Genomic DNA, 16,972 nt, shown 5'->3' with positions numbered 1-16,972 from the left:
CAAAATAAAAGCTTTATTTCGGACTAAGAATACAGTGTACATAAGATGTATTAGCTTTTAAATTAGGAAATTGCACTCACCAATTTGCTCTAACAGACACTTTCCTTTATACCACTGTGTGAGGTCACTTGACTGACCTCTTGTGACCAGATTTTCACCACCAAGGCCACTGGTTGGGATATAAGCCACATCTGATTCCTAATTAAGAAAACAAACAGAAATTAAGCATACTACAGGATCATCTAGCAGAAGCAAGAGGTACATTTTTTCAATAATATGCATCTAAGCTATAAAAGAACAGTAGGCCCATTTGTACTTCCCCCAGAGAAGGAAGATTACTTACTTGGTGGATACATTTCCTTTGTTTACCTGTTGCCTAATCACAGTGCTCCAACAAAGAGTCTGAGATATTTAAACATGATGATAACCACACTAAGAACTAGAAACTGAGTTTAGGTAAAACAATTCTGCATCTAACAGGCAAAACTTAGCTTTGAATTGCTGGCTTTTGTATAGGGATTTCAGGAAGGACACATCCAGTCCCAATGGATAGCAATTAGAACTAAAAAATTGTGTGAACAGCCATGAATAGAAAATGAGGAATGTTTTTATGAGTTCATAATACACCTTGCCACCAGCTCTGGTATAAAAGTCTCTGGTGTCCCTCATGTAATCCTGAACATTAAGACAGATGATCCTTGGTCTGTCCTGCTTTGTAGACAATAATCCCAAACTACAAATGAGGAGAGTGCCCCAAAGATTCAACAGACTTAAAATTATGTCATAAGATTATGACAGAGTATTAAAGAACTTACTAAACTTATCCAGAGTTCAATGTACCACTACCACTAAGAAAAGCAATCTGTTATACCATGTGCACATAGTAGATGTAGGGAAGTGGCACAGAATAACTGCTCTGTGAGAAAAGCTCATCCCACTCAAACACTTAAAGCAACAGATGCCAAAAATTTACATTACCTTAAAGCCAGCTTGTTTGAGAAACTGGCCAAGCTTACTCGTAATTTCCTGAAATCTTTCCTGTTGCCAATTAACCTAAAAGAGCAAACAGATTACAGTAATAAAATTGTCAGATTTTAACAATGACTTGAACACAGAACTGGCATGTCATCAACTCTGTAGTACCAACTCTTCTCACAAATACGAGTTTTCCATGTGGATTCATAGTTGAATACATAAAACCACACACATTAACATTAGCAATCACTGACAGCAAATAACACATCTCTTAATTGATGAGCCCCTTTAGTGTGATTTGTTCCAGAACAGCAACCCCCCCCGCCTTTTTTTTTTTTTTTTTTTTTAAGTTTACACAGAACTCAGATTTGGAAAGAAATATATATATATATATGACAGTAATAATCTAAAACACATCTAGTAATATTTGACACATTTTACAGGTTCAATAAAGCTCTTGGGGTCTTGACCTGAATGATGACCAAGATGTCCTTGCAGATGCTACTTGGTTAACTGCTTATGTGAGATTTTCAGAGGTACAAGAGAGACCTCTACTCATTTTAGAGTACCACCAAAAACTGCCAAGTGTACTTTGAAAATACACTCATAAATTAGAAGTATTGTAAAGTCTAAACAAAAGAGACAGAGCTGTGAATAAAGAAAGAAAAAAATACCTTACTAATAGTTTTATAGTACTGATGCTTAAACTTAGGGTCCACAATCCTTGATGGAAGCCTTTTAATTAAATGAAAAAATTAAGCATGTACCTGGTCCATTTTATTGACTGCAACAGCTAGCTGGGTCACTCCAAGAGAGCGCACTAATAATCCATGTTCTCGAGTTTGTCCACCTGTCTCAAACCCTGCTTCAAACTCTCCTCTGCTAGCATCCACAACCAAAATAGCCACATCAGCCTAGATTGAAAAAACAATAAAAAACGGTTAAGAGGTTGAAATAATCCAAGTATGTCAATTTGCAGCATTTCACACAAAACATACTTTACATAGGAGGAATACTGATGCGATTCATATGTGATTCCAACTGCTCAGTCCTATCTGTGTCATGTACACTTCAGTGAGATATTATGGTATTTTATCATCTCATGTCATAAACCACCATCATCTGCTAAATACAACCCAGCTGCTGGTTTGGGGAACCTGTCCTCTTCAAACTGCACACCATGGACGTTCTGCACAGAGCTCAACTAAAACTTAAGAAAGGGTATGACCCCAACATCCAGTTCTCCCTGCCTTAGAATGAACATCTTCCTAGTGAGAAGCTGCAAACATAACAAGTGGCATGTTGGATGTAAATACTTCACAGTCCACTCAACACACTGGATCATACCAAAATCACAAGATGAAAAAGTTGAAGTGGCCTGTTTTATCATCTAGGCAAACTCTATGTCACAGCACTAGGAGCAAGTAGCTACTACACAGTCTACAGCACTGCAAAGAAGTCAGCACATAAACACAGAGAACACCCACAGATTTTGCTGTTAGCCTTAAATGTTGCTATTATTTTTTCTGGTTTTCCTGCTTGGTAAGTAACAGCCCATTAGACCATCATCACGTGCTGAGCAACAGCAACATATGTGAACAATAAAGGTCCTACTGACAAGAGACAGGTACATGACAATGTCATAAGACTGATTAGATGGAAAAATGGAGAGGAGAAAAAGTGGTGTTACTTTTCTTTCCTTGCATGCTTATGCTTCAGGATGTCAGGAAAAGAAGCAGATAACACTTTGTCCTGGCTCTATACTCCCCCTGCCTTGTCCTAGGCATGAAATCCCCACAGCTCATAGAGATGGTGCATGAGAACTACAAAAGGATAAGGGAATAATTTCCCCATACCTCTCAGCCTCAGAAGTGCATTGCAGTGAAATTCTCTCTCAGAAAAAAAAAACAAAAACCAAAACAAAAACCAAAACAAAAACAAACAAAAAAACAAAACAAAAAACCCCAAACCAAAACAAAAAAAAAACAAACAAAAAAACCCAGAACAAACCAAAAATCCTGTATTTTCTGAATTATAAAAACCATACCTCCAGACTTACATGAATTAACCATATATATCAAAGGCCAGATCCTGGCCCTGATAAGGCAGATTTACATTTTGCGTAACAGCAGTTGGGTTTCACCTCCTAACAGAATTCTCCAAGATAAAAAGGCATCACAGCCATTTCCATGTTTGCTATCTTGCAAAGTTTCAGTGATTTCTCAGCAGGCTTCAGAATAGACCAGTCCCTCACTATCCACAGAGCTGAGAGAACACAGAGATACCAAGTTTTGTTTAGCCAGCCTCACTTTCTGCTGAGCTGATACTGATACTGCTGGTGGATATCAAAGTCTCCTCCTAACACTTCTGCCTATATTACTTTTCCCTCAGAAGACAAATTTTAAGTTGAAGTCGTAAAGAAAATAGCATGTCCAAGTCAACTTGGACATTTTCCATTTTCCACTGTTCTAGAACTAAAAATCTATTTCTAATTTTAAAAATCCTGAACTTCCTACAAAATATGCTCCACAATGTAGGTGACTGTACAAGCTCTACACTGTAATTTGCAAATTTCTGATGATTCTGCAGCATAACCACTAGGTCAAAAGGTCTGAATTCCTACCCAGGCTCTGCTTGGGGCAAATCAGTTTTCTGACAGCATAGTTCTCTATGTATCTATAAAATCATACTAACAATACCCATCCTTAGTGAGATCTTAAGATAAGACTCACATTTCAGACTGTAATGATATGCACAGTGCTAAAACCTCTACACAGTAGCTTAACATTAAGAAAGGGGAAAAAAAAATCAACACATTTTATCATGTAACCACATTATTCTTCCATTCTCTGATTTATTTCCATAAACTAAATAACTAACCTATATGTGAATGCTAAGTGCCATACTGAATTCAATGGGTAGTGCCCAACATTTCTGACTTGCCACACGTACTGCTCCTAAAGCAAGCAGCATATAGGCTCTGTAAATGTCCTACTGACAGAGCAGATGCATTCTGCTTAAACTTTGTTATCTCTGATATGTTTTCTTATCCCATAGAATCATAGAATCATAGAATAGGCTGGGTTGGAAGGGACCTCAGAGATCATCCCATATAAAAGACATTTTCAAATGTCCAAATACCTACAAGGCCACTTTCACAGAACTTCTTGCTGAGTAGACAAATGCCACATTTGAATGACTTTCAAAGCTCAACTCTGCTTTTATTGAACTACAACTTTGGATCCAAATTACTTTCCTAATAAAAGTCTTCTTCAAGAAATTAATGTCTTCATAAAATAAAAGCAATGCCTTTAAAGTTAGCGAAACACATTCTTTTTTAAGCTTATGAAACACATGAACATTTCAAAGACATCTCAGTGCCATCAGCAATTCCATTTCATCGTTTATTTTGGAAGAAAAAAACCAATTCAAGAAAAAGTGATAAATAATGCTATTGGAAAAATAGTTTTAGATCATCTGTACCTGTGCAGCACCAGTGATCATATTTGGAATGAAGTCTTTGTGGCCTGGAGCATCCATCAGTGTGATTACTTTAGTCTTTGTCTCGAATTTGGTCATTCCCACATCCATTGTCACTCCCCTTAAACAAAGCATATGTGCAATGCACCATTAAAACTGCTTTGAAAGCTTCATAGACATATAAAATATGCTACTAGAAACACAATCATTAAACTGTACACTTCATAGCTTTCATTTGATTTAGCCTAATTAAAAAAAAAAAACCTGATTGATAGAAAAGCAAACCTCTAAAAATGTGACTCTAGGCAAAAACAAACATTCAGAGTATTAATTGCATGCACCCTTAGGTTATGTCTGCACAAGCACAGTGGAAACATGAAAATTGTACTGCATATTTAAACCATTACTAATTCTACTTTTAATTCTTATACCTTCCGAAAAGGGCACCACAGAACAATGGAAATACACCCAGGAATAAAAGAAGTAAAGGGTATGGGACTGTAGGAATACAGCTAAACATTTGCAAAGATCTACATGCAGAACTGCTGATTATCAGGGAGGGATTGCAGCACTTGTGTCTCAGTTCCACTGACAACCACATATTCTGCACAGCACATAGGATAGGATTGATCTGATCAAATGCAAGGAGCTATCATGCATACGTCAGCATCTGGGTTAGTCATATGCCCTTTAAAAACTATAAAGATAGGAACTTCCAAGGGAGAAAACTTCTCACATTAGTTAATTTTTGAAATATAATACTTCCAATGCCAAAAAACTAAACAAAATAACACCCTCAAAACACCAAACATTTACAGGTGGTGGCAGAATTTTTTACATTAAGTTTTCTGTTCTAAAAGAAAACAAAAAACAGAATCAATCAAAAATAACTCAGAAAATATCTCCCTCAGTAATTACAACTTGTCTTCTGAAGAGAAATTTGGTACCTAAACACACAACTGTTGGATATTAAAAAAAAGTCACAGATCAGAGGATCATAGAATGGTTCGGGTTGGAAAAGACCTTAAAGTTCACCTAGTTCCAACCACCCTGTATGGGCCCAGGTACCTCCCACTAAATCAGGTTGCTCAAAGCCCCTTTTAACCTGGATTTGAACACTTCCAGGGAGGGGGAATCCACAATGTCTCTAGGCAGCCTGTTCCAGCATCTCACCACCTCATAGTGAAGAATTTCTCCAAATATTTGAGTTAATCTACCCTCTTCTCATTACTCTACTAAAGATCTGTGAAAGGAGCTGATCTTCCAAGTTTGGTGTACACCCAGCTAAAGGGATTAAGAAAAAGCCCTTTGCCCTTTTAGCTTTTCCTCTTTGACATCATCAGACCCTAATGTCATGACAATGCTACAACTACAATATCATCAGCCTTAACTGCTGTAAAGCTGATTTTAAAATTTTGTTTGGCCACTTTGGGATTGTTCCCACCCTTCTCTGTACATGCACATACCTTCATCAGGTTTGTATGTGCACTTCATAAATGATACCACTGTATGATTCTATTAAATGTTTAGCTATATAGAGTAAGGAACACTGCTAAAGTGTATCCTCCTTTAAAAGCAATAGTAGTTATACATTTGATATGGACTGCCTGACATCAATTAGGTTGATGCTGAAGATGGTTACTCTTTCAGAAAAAAAAAAAAAAAAAAGAAAAAGGTAATTCCTATTAGAAGATATTTCTACCTTTCTCTTTCTTCGCCAGTTTCATCCAAAACCCATGCATAGGCAAACGAAGCCTTGCCAGCCTTCTTAGATTCCTGTTCATATTTGTGCATAGTTCTTTTGTTCACATTTCCCAAAAGGTAGAGAAGATGACCCATTAAAGTACTTTTACCTGCATCAACATGTCCTGTGAAAGGAAATAAATACTACATCAATTGTATTACTTTACCCATTTTAAACACAGTACATGAAGAAATACACTAAAACCATATGAAAATCACATGTAGTAATAATGCTTATGCAATCCACAGATTTTCACAATCCTTTAAGACAACAATACAGAGAGACAGTTTATTGAAGCAGTCAGCATGACAGCCATATAGCATTTCCAAATTCATACTAAAAAGAAAACACAGCAAGAATTAATCCAAACCAAAGTATATTTTACTGTACTGTGAAAAGGCAGTTAGGTCCTAGTCAAGGACAGCTAAATGTATTGCCTCCAATGAATAATGGTCAAGCAGAGGTGACTGAAAACAGTATGATATTCCCCTTCCCTGGAAAGAGGGCAGTTTTGCTTGTGTATCACTTTCAGATTCAATCAACACAGTTTTTAATCTCAATGTTGTCAAAAATGTAATTTAAGTGTATTACCTATTACCACCAAATTAAGAAGTTGCTTCCCTCCTTGTCTCTTCTCCAACTCGGCTTTCACATCTATTTGTGGTTTTGTCTTGCTCGACTTTTTTACTGGAGTAGGCACTGTGTTCTGCTCTTCTGAACCCTGCACTACTTGGGGTGAAGAAGTAGATTTTGAGACTGCCTCAAGTACCCCAGAAGCTGCACGGGCATCCTCAGTTAAGAGTCCTTTATGAGGTGTGTTAGTATGGCCGTTTTCTTCAGCAACCACACTGGGGAAAAAGAAACAAACAAACAAAAAAAGACACCAAGGATTGCAACTGACAAAGAAGCTGTAGACACATAGGACAGAAACTGAGTTTTCCCTTCACTATCTTGTAAGCCCCAGAAAGAGGAGTATGTGATAAGGCCATTAAGGTGGATGCGATAAGCAGCTGGATACAAGCTGCACAGATACCAGCTCTGAATATCTTGTCTGAAAAGCACTGTGTTCAAAAGCAAGATAAGAAATAATCTTGTAAAATGAAACTGATAAAAAATAGCTTTGCACAGCCACTTCTAACAGGGAGGGAAAGGACAGTTGTGCAGAGCAACTACAGAGTTGTATCTGAAGAACCCAAGTCAACTTTGTAGCATCAATTACACAGCAGCATCCACATAAACTACAAGTATTGCAGATACCAATGTTTAATTACAAGAAGAGCAATACAGCATAAGACTAGACAGTAAGCATAACTGAACTGCAATGTAAAGTGCAATACTTATATACAGCTATAGCAGGCAATTTATATCTATTAATACTGAGCAAATATGTTCTATGCATAGAACAAGGATTCTAGGATTAAGGAGTTTTGGGTTCCCTACCTCCTCTTCTCCAATACTGTGTTCTTCCTCAGATTACTATACTGATTCTAATAGTAAATAATCCTAATATTAAAATACTCCTAAACATATTATTTTATACTTGCTCTCTGAATTGTAAATAAGGTTATTTCCTAATTTACACAAGAGATCTGAGAATATACAATATGATTACTTGCCTGTTATGGCAAAGATGACCCCTAAAAAACAAACTATACATAACATTTTCAAGAGAGCAACAGCTTTCTTACTGGCTGACAGAGCTCTGCAGTGAAATTTTAATGTAAGCAGTGAGACAGGAACAGATGCAGTTATTACAGGTGTGGAAACACTGTAGCACAGCAAACTCTATTCTAAAAAACTACGGACCATTACAATATATTGAAAACACCTATAAAATACTGCATATAAAACCTTATCTAAGAAGAGGCTTTTTCCCCTGGAAAACTGGAAATACTTTCCAATACAGTACCACTATACTGCTTTCTATAGAATGGATTCATGACTCTCAGACTCAAGTGTCTCCCACATTCAGTGTGATTTTTTTTACTCTCCACTTTCTGTTTATGTACCACAAATCAACTTTCCGGTTTTCCTTTCTTTCAACTTCTGCAAACAAAACATTTTGGTACTTTAGAATCCCACTTTGAGGTATCTCTGGTTTTATTTGATAATATTTACAATTTTCTGTCTGCATGCTGGCATTGTACTAGCCCCTTTGCCTTGCATATATTCTCAGGAAACAATACAGTCCAAGCATGTTAATCTACTGAACAAAGCAGTTCAAGAGTTACAATATGAAAATTAAACCAAGGAAATAATCAGACTGAGAACAAAATTATCCCCTCTTTATACCACTAAGCAACACGGGACATTTTGTAGGTGTCCTTTTTTTCCTCTCAATCTTAAAACCCACCTATGTAATCACTACTACTGCAGACAATTGATTGACACCTTTTTTATAAGGCCCAAAGCCGAGTTTCTCTTGATTGTGAGATCCCAAAACAGAAATGTGAGCATTCAGGTTTTCTGGATACAGTTCCACAACCCAAGGCCAGGGTCTCACATCAAGGCTGGATATACAAGCACATCTCTCAAAATAGCTAAGCAAAGAACTTTGTTTATGCCAGAGACTCTGGTTACAGGGGCACAGATGGTCCTTGTGCTTCTGCATAATCACAGAATCACAGAATGTGAGGGGCTGGAAGGGACCTCAACAGATCATCAAGTCCAACCCCCCCTGCCAGCACAGGGTCACCTACAGCAGGTCACACAGGAACACATCCAGGTGGCCTCTGAATGTCTCCAGGGAAGGAGACTCCACAGCTTCCCTGGGCAGCCTGTGCCAGTGCTCTGTCACCCTCCACTGAAAAAATTCTTCCTAATATTTATATGGAACTACCTGTGCTCCAGTTTATAACCATTGCCCCTTGTCCTACTGTTGGTCACCCCTGAGAAAAGCTTGACTCCATCCTCTGTCAGAAGACAAAATATTTAGGAATAGCATAATAGTACCTAGTAATTTATGCAGGCAGTTGAGGGTATACATAAGTTGATTGTATTAGCAAGGATCTTCAGGAGCAAAGTTGCAACTTGGTCTGAGTCATGTTGAGCTACCGTACTAAGGAAAACCTGTATTTGGAGGAAGAGCACCTCCTAACCAGTTGCTTGTATCTTAGTGTAAGAACTTGATGGAACTACCAAGAGTGGTCTCAGTTTGCCAATGTCTGTGCCTGTTTGCCAAATCACTTTGAGCCACTAACCCACATTAATTACTCAAGTCTTGACTTCTTCAAAAGGACAGAACCATTAAGTACCTTGTATGTGCACTGAGGCTGTATGTTCAAGAAAGCCTGACCACCAAAATTCAGGCACAAACATCAAAAGAGCCTCCACAACTTTTTGTTACGAAATCAGCAGACATACAAAAGTATTAAATAATACCACATATGTTGTTAAAATACATGTTAGAAGACACTAAATCTCACAGAACTGTTGACAAGTTCACACTATGGTGCATTCAAAGAAGAATCTGAAAGCTTATCTGCTGAAGATCAACTTTGCATAATTTAGCTTTTAAACATAATTTTCAATCTTCTAGTCTCGAAGCTTAGTGAATTATTTTTGTACAACTGACTCTTTCGGAGTACTTACAGTCATTATAGGAAATGTCTACACTTATTTCCCCTTTCAAAATTATTAGTTACGCAATATTGGTCAGGCTGGCTAAAATAATCACTTTTTTGTTCTTAGGTGTTCTACTGGCTTCCTTCAAGACTTAACAGGAAGAAAAAGCCTGGTAGAGTTTTGCTAGAGAATCAAAAAAACAGTCAGAAGTTAGCAAACTCCATTTTTTGTAGATAATTCAACTAAGAGTACCCAGCAACAAAGGCAATCAATTCCCAAAGCAATACATGACTTTTAATAATGTGTTCAATTTTAAAAAGATTAATGTATTATTATGAGGTCATACCTCTTAACAGGACTGAATCATAAAGATTGAACAGCTAGTCAAAGAACAGTTTTTGACAATGCTGGGCTGTTTTTTTAATACTAGTTTTAAAAACATGATCCATGCATCTTTTTTAAGATCCCATAAAATTATAACAAAAACTAGGTTGTACCTGCTAAACAATCAACCTTTAATGGTGCTTGCACAAGCACCATAAAAATATTTGGGGGTGAGAATAGAGGGCACAGTTACAAGTTTTCTAGAATCCAAATTTGTAACACTGTGCTTTTGGTCAGTGATAGAAGCTATGTACTTAGAAATCTGTATTATTCTAAACCCTCTGCACTACAGTTATCAATGCAACAAGAATATGAAAAGTGTCAAAAGAACCAGTTTTTCTTAGGTGTTACTAAACACAGATTCATTCTTTTCCCTGACAACTCATCCTTATGATGTCAATACTCCAGAAGATAAATTAAGAAAAAAAGCCAACTCTGACAGTCAGAGTTGAGGCAGGGGTTGATGTTGGGCTTTGTTTTTCAAGCTTAGAAACACATGCATACAAAGTCATTATAAGCCTGCAAGACAATGGTAGTGCTACTTAATCACAACATTTTGCACAGACTTTCCACAGAAACTGGAAAGAAATCAGTAAAGCTCCAACTGTTAGGAAAAGAATCAGCAGTGCAGATTTCACTGTCCTACAACAAAGAAGGAAAAATATTATGCCAATACAGTCAAGGCCTCCTCCCCACTTCTTCAAGTCCTCGTACCCTGTAGAGCCTCCACAATGGCTCATAATACAAAAGAATAAAGGAGGCCATCATGGACTCCTTGAAGCAGAAGTCTTCAAATACACCACTAATTTTGCAGTTTAAATTTTGATTTCTTCTATATTCATGGAGTGGCTGTGTTCCAAATCATGTGCTTTTAACTTCTACACTTTTACCTTTTGCACTTCTTACCTCTTTCTCCCACTTAAAGCTAAATGCCTTAACATGCATCCAATTTCCACAGCAAAAGCAGCTTATTCTTGATTAATATTTCAGCGGTACCATGAAATAAGTGAGGTGAATTTAAAAATACCTTAATGATATCAAAGATTTATCTGAAGTGACTACCAGGCCACTTTTTTTTTTTTTTTTTCTGTCACTTATCTAGGAGTAAGCATGATACCAACTATTTTAGGGTCCCTGCAGAGAAGCAGAGCAGCTGAGAAGCATATTAGAGCCAACCACCTTCCTGAGCCTATCCAGTCAACAGATGAGGAAACATTCTTCTCATCTCCTCCTTCCCTATGGAGCAGGGACACATACACACGGTGTGGCACTTGTTAAAGTATCAGAGATATAAAATTCTGTATTTGCTTTTTTTTTTGTTTTGAACAAGCATTTTAAATAGTCTTTATTAGAACTAAAAATATCAATCCCTACTATCCAGAATTAGCTGGCAGATCTTTTTCACTCACTTAAGATTCCTTACATTTTATCAGCTTCTGTCTAGATGAATTTAATCCACCAAGGTCCCCATGTAAAACTCCAGTTTATAAGAACTGTAGTAGAAAAACCATAGATGGAGATAAAGATGACATTGATAGGAATTTTGTGATGAAGTCCAGTTGTACCACCCAGAGTCACTGATTAGTAGAGGCAGGGGAAGAAAAAAACCACAATTATGTTCCCTTTTATATACTGCACTCTCAAACAGCACAGAAAAAAGATTTTAAAAGGCCCAGAAATATATCATCTATCCAATATGCACAAGATGCTCCAAAATGAAGACCATACCACTTTCCTACTCACAAAAATGCTTTCCAGATCAGAACTACATACACTGCAGGATTTAAAAAAACAACCCAAAAAACAAAACAAACAAAAAAAAAAATGGTGGGAAGCCACAGAATGCTACATGGAATTACATTTCATGAGCTGTATTCCCAACATGTATGCCCTGTCCTTATCCATTTCTTTGAGAATGCACTGCTGGCTGCTGTTGCAGGTAGGCTGATCCAGATAACTATTTTCATGCTGTCACAAGACATCCCTCCAATAGTTCAAAGTCAGGGAAAAACTACAACTCTTGCTCAACCACTCCAATTTATCTAAAGTATAAGGACTAATTTCTTTTCTACAGCAGCTGTTCCCTAGACACCTGCTAAAGTTAATAAAAGAGAAAGGCAAAATTTAGCCATCCGTGATTCTTAAATGTATTAATTCCTTTGAAGAAAAAGCAATTACTGTTAAGATTTATTGACTTCATACTTCCACTAAGAGAACTAAATTTAAAATAAACGAACCCCCAGAAGTTCAGTATTCTATGAAGCGGATGTTTAAATAACCTGACTACCTGATATCTCTCTGCACTATTCATAGTGAAAGGATTTGTTAAACTCAAAACGTGAGGTACCATCTTCTGAAAGTAATTCTGAGTCAAACAAGAAGCTGTGATGGTTAGTTTTGGAGAGTGACACAAACTGCTGTAAAAATTAGAAAAAAAAAAAAAGAAGAAATCTTGCTACAGGTGCATCAGTCTGAAAGAAGAGCTGCTGATGTATCTTGATGTACATGGGCTTGGCTTACCATGGAACTTCAAATCCCATAGATTGTTTCTTTCCAGACACTGTCATTTTGGTAACTTTTGGCACAATTTCAGATTCCGTTCTGGCTGACTGGGAATCCCTTGTTTTTCCTAGTAATAGACAAAAAGTAAGTTTGAACTTAAGGTTGTGACTAACAGGTATTAAAAGTTTAACAAGTTACATTACTTCTCTTCAACCCAAATATACCAGCCTGCAATAATGACTTTTCACAGTTCAGTGTCTTACTTCCACAGATGACATATTTATTCAATATAAGCAACAAACAGTTCTATTTATTGTGAAAATCTCATCTGTATCTCCAAGCATTCACATGACACCTACCCAATTCAAGAGCTTTATTCACAGCAGTTCTGCAGGATGCCAGAAGCATTTCATGCATTATGAGCATAAAAAAACACTTTACATCTGCTTACAGGTTTTTAGGTTAATTCTTATTTAGTTTTTCCTTTGCCTTTACACTGTTTATCCTCAAGGCCATTGAAAAAACATTGTAAAAAATAAATATTTCTACCTCAGGTACTGCTAGAAGCAGAACAAGCTATGTGTGAGCCACCTGGCCTTCCCTGAAACTTGGGTACATTTGTCTTGCACTCAATTAGGCTGTAGAAGCCAAGCAATACCCAAGCTAGGTAACTTAGGGTTATTTAGAAACAATTATCAGAGCTGAGGAAGTCAATTACTTTAAAGGCATCAATTTTTACTGTAACAAATGAAAACACAATTACAGTAAGGTTCATTCTGAATTTTGTGAAACTACACTTTTACAACTAATAGCAGTACAGTGCTAATAATTTCCTGTTAAAAAATTAAATTATTTACTCTGGGGAGGGGGAGTCACTGGACAAGGACTCCTAGCTACACACAAACATCTTTCTTTAATTTTCAAGCTCCTACACAGATCACCAACTAGATATTTTTAATATGCAATCACTTGAGTTACAGCAAAAATTACATTACTTTTGTTGCCAACCTAGAATGTCTTTTCCCACTTCAATTCTAACAATTTTCAAGCAGCCATTGCCTTCAAGTGCCAATTAAACAGGAGTGCTTTACATGTAATTTGAAAGCTGAATTACAGTTAATTCTCTGAAAATAACATGCTTAAAATCTGGCTGCTAAAAAAAAACCAAAAATTGCCATGAAATTAAAATGAGATTACTTGAAAGAAACCCAGATAACAGTTCGTATCACACAACTCACAAATAACTTGCAATCTATTAGCAGTATTTGCTACATCTGATCCAAAAATCAAAAGTCAAAGTTTTACAAAATCCATCCCCATAATCCATTAGAAATTAAATTTCACTCTGTGCAAATCCTGCTCAGCTGTTTGACACTGATGCAAAATACATTCAACAAATCAAGTATTTGACAAAGAAAATACAGAAATCTAGAACCAGAAATTAGAAAACATGGAAAGTTGAAAGAAAATACAAAATGAAATTACAACAAGCAAGAGAAAGTAAATTAATTTTTGACTGACACCACTGATAGTTTGGGTAGTGTTTTTCTTTATTTGTTTATTTTTTATAAAGCACTAACCCTTCAGCCTACATGGAGCAAGGAAGCAGACCAAGATCACAAAGATAAACCAAACCACAGAGATAAACTGGGAGTGGTGACATTTAAATGTATTCAAAGACATGGCAAGAATTATTAGTAACACTACTGACAGAAGCCTCAAATACAATTTTCTGACTTCAATATTTTTGTAACTAATTACAATAAAATCACGCAGCACACGATGTAAGGCCCAAGTCTGTCTTTTGTGTACTGCAGGCACCATTAAATATTAATAATTATGGGCTTTGTTACAAAGGACACAGGGCTGGGAAAGGAGTACATGCTATCTAATCTATAGGGCATCAGAGAAACTGTATGATAAATTTGTATCTGCTGTAGCAGGCAACACAAAAGCTATTCAGCACTTAACAGATCATATGCAAATCCTCAAAATGCACCTTGGACCTAAAAGGAAGTCAATGCACAATGCTGATACAATTTTTAAAAGAAACATTTCTTAATCAACAAGCTGAGTATCCTGCAGCAATTGAAGTGCACTTCAAGCCTGGAAGAAGATTAGAAGCAGAAATCCAAACCTGACTACAACAAAAGCAATTGTGAAGAAAATCAGCCTCTTTGCAAGCTGCAAGGTTTTTGCAAAAAAGCCTTCATTAACATCATTCATGCCTACTGCCATTTGGACATTCTTAAGCACATACCTAAGTAATTCAATGACAAAATGTTTCCTATCTCTGAAGTACACATAAATTAAAACCAAAGACAGATACACTTTCATAAATTACTGGAAAAGTCTGAATACCTGCTTGCTACATTTCACATACTCTAGAATTACAAAAAGCAAAAATAAGTGTGGATGAGATGCAAGTATATGTGCAAGTATATGTGCTGCCAATGGTGTCAAATTGTAGAGCAAGAGATTTTACTGAAGACACTCTATCATTCCACCAATTCAATGACATTAGGATTTTCCTTCCACGAAAACAGTAAGTACATATTTATTAATTATAACAGCATAAAGACATGTCAGCATGCTAGTTCTCAATTCATAATGTTTCAAAACCAAAATCTTCTAGTCTATTTTAAGCAAAGGACTTTTCAGAGAGACACCTAGTATTCAGACTGCACTGACATCAGAATATCTAGACTACAGCATAATGTAGCTATGAGCCAAACACCATTACCAAAGAAAATATGCACTGATGCACCCTGTCCTAGCATTAAATTAGGATGAGGCCAACACCAAGGCAAATGGAGATCTGCACGGTTGTTACTCCAGTACAATTGTGGCAGTGCATGACATTTTGGCAAGTAAAGCTTTCTTCCCTTTATTATTTTCGTTGTTTTTACCTTCTTTGTGACTGTCCAATGGTATGACTGAAACGCCTTTTTGATTTACACAAAAAGTATTACTAATGACACGTGCCATAACTTCAAAGTTATTAAAAGTACAAACCCAAAATCTGATGGTACAATGAAGTATTTGCAGACAGATAAATAGGACACAGACACGTATATATGCATATATAGATGCAGAAAAGCAAGTAAACATAGGGACAATCTTTAAAAACAAAAGAAGTCTCTCTGGTTGTTCAAGCTGCAACAGCAAAAATGCACAGATCTTGTCAACCATCTTCCTTTACCATAAGCAACTCCCTAGGTTTTGGACTGTTTTCTAAAAGTGGTTGTAAGGATTACCTGGAAAAGATTTTAAACAAATCAAAACATTACTTTAGCTTCTATATCATATATAACAGACTTGAGAAGTTGGGGGGTTTTCCAGTTTTTGTTTGTATACTTACACTGAAAATAACAGAAGATTAAAAACTGATCTTTTCTCCAACTCTGTTGGAGGTCTGGATGTTATGTTAGAGTACTTGGTAAAGTTGATTATCAGACCACTCTGTTTCCAGGTAGTTCAGAACAAACAAGAGTGTGCTAAACAACCACCATGTCAAGTAAGAAATGTTAAGTGAAGAGATGTTAAGTGAAGCAGGGCTACTTGGCATGTTTGGAGAAATGCATACTAGCACTGGGTGTGCTAGTATCCAACTTGACTTCATTCAGATGTCCATACCTTTTCAGCAACCAAAACACAATTGCACACTATTTGATTCCTAAGCACAGACTTCTCCCAATTTGTCTTCCTCTCACCAAATTCTGCAATGGCACTGCAACTTTAAGCTCAGCTTTACTATTGGATAGAGAGGATTGCTTCTGATAAGATGAAAACAATTTTATTACGCCTGAAGTCAGTTTAAAAACATGAAAGGAAGAATGCCAACATGTAGGCATGTCTTGAGTCTGTTCATTTCCAGTTACCAATCCAATTTAAATAAATCAAACAATCCATGTCCATTCTCCATAAATCACATATCTGCACTTAAGAAATACCTTAGGCTTTGGGTTGTTTTCTTTTTTTAAAAAAAATTTGTTTTGGTATCTTAGCAGATGCACTGCTATGACTTGGAGGGCAGTAAAGTACCAAGGGGACCAAAGGCCAGGAAAAAAAAAAAGAGTCTACCAAAAAAAGGCATGTGCACAAAACAGCTACTAGCAGCATATCAGTACTGGTAAAGGAGTGCACCTTGAACAAGTAAATCATGTGCTAATTAACTGTAGTCAGATTGCAGGCTCTTTTTCTTTAGAACTGCAAGTCATTTACATGTCTTGGAAATTTTTACTTGGTTTATATTGATTCTCCTATTTTCAAAAGAGTTATGAGCAGTTAAAAGAAGGAGGCTGCACACCACCTCAATTCACA

The 16,972-nt window shown here is 36.6% G+C and overlaps 1 protein-coding gene across 4 annotated transcripts in view; it reads right to left on the bottom strand.

Moving 5' to 3' along the window:
• The window catches only part of HBS1L (HBS1 like translational GTPase), a 58,282-nt gene that overhangs the window by 11,342 nt on the left and 29,968 nt on the right, over positions 1–16,972 (bottom strand). For all 4 annotated transcript variants that reach the window (XM_071740852.1, XM_071740851.1, XM_071740853.1 and 1 more), the window contains 7 exons: positions 12,668–12,776; positions 6,791–7,047; positions 6,158–6,323; positions 4,459–4,576; positions 1,743–1,889; positions 979–1,053; positions 81–198 (listed from right to left, as the gene is read on the bottom strand). In XM_071740852.1, coding sequence (XP_071596953.1) covers positions 81–198; positions 979–1,053; positions 1,743–1,889; positions 4,459–4,576; positions 6,158–6,323; positions 6,791–7,047; positions 12,668–12,776 — 990 coding nt within the window. The remainder of the gene's footprint in view (positions 1–80; positions 199–978; positions 1,054–1,742; positions 1,890–4,458; positions 4,577–6,157; positions 6,324–6,790; positions 7,048–12,667; positions 12,777–16,972) is intronic.

Source organism: Heliangelus exortis, chromosome 3 (assembly GCF_036169615.1).
Source record: "Heliangelus exortis chromosome 3, bHelExo1.hap1, whole genome shotgun sequence".
In the NCBI taxonomy this organism is placed as follows: domain Eukaryota; kingdom Metazoa; phylum Chordata; class Aves; order Apodiformes; family Trochilidae; genus Heliangelus; species Heliangelus exortis.
This window is presented reverse-complemented; position numbering and strand designations above follow the sequence as displayed.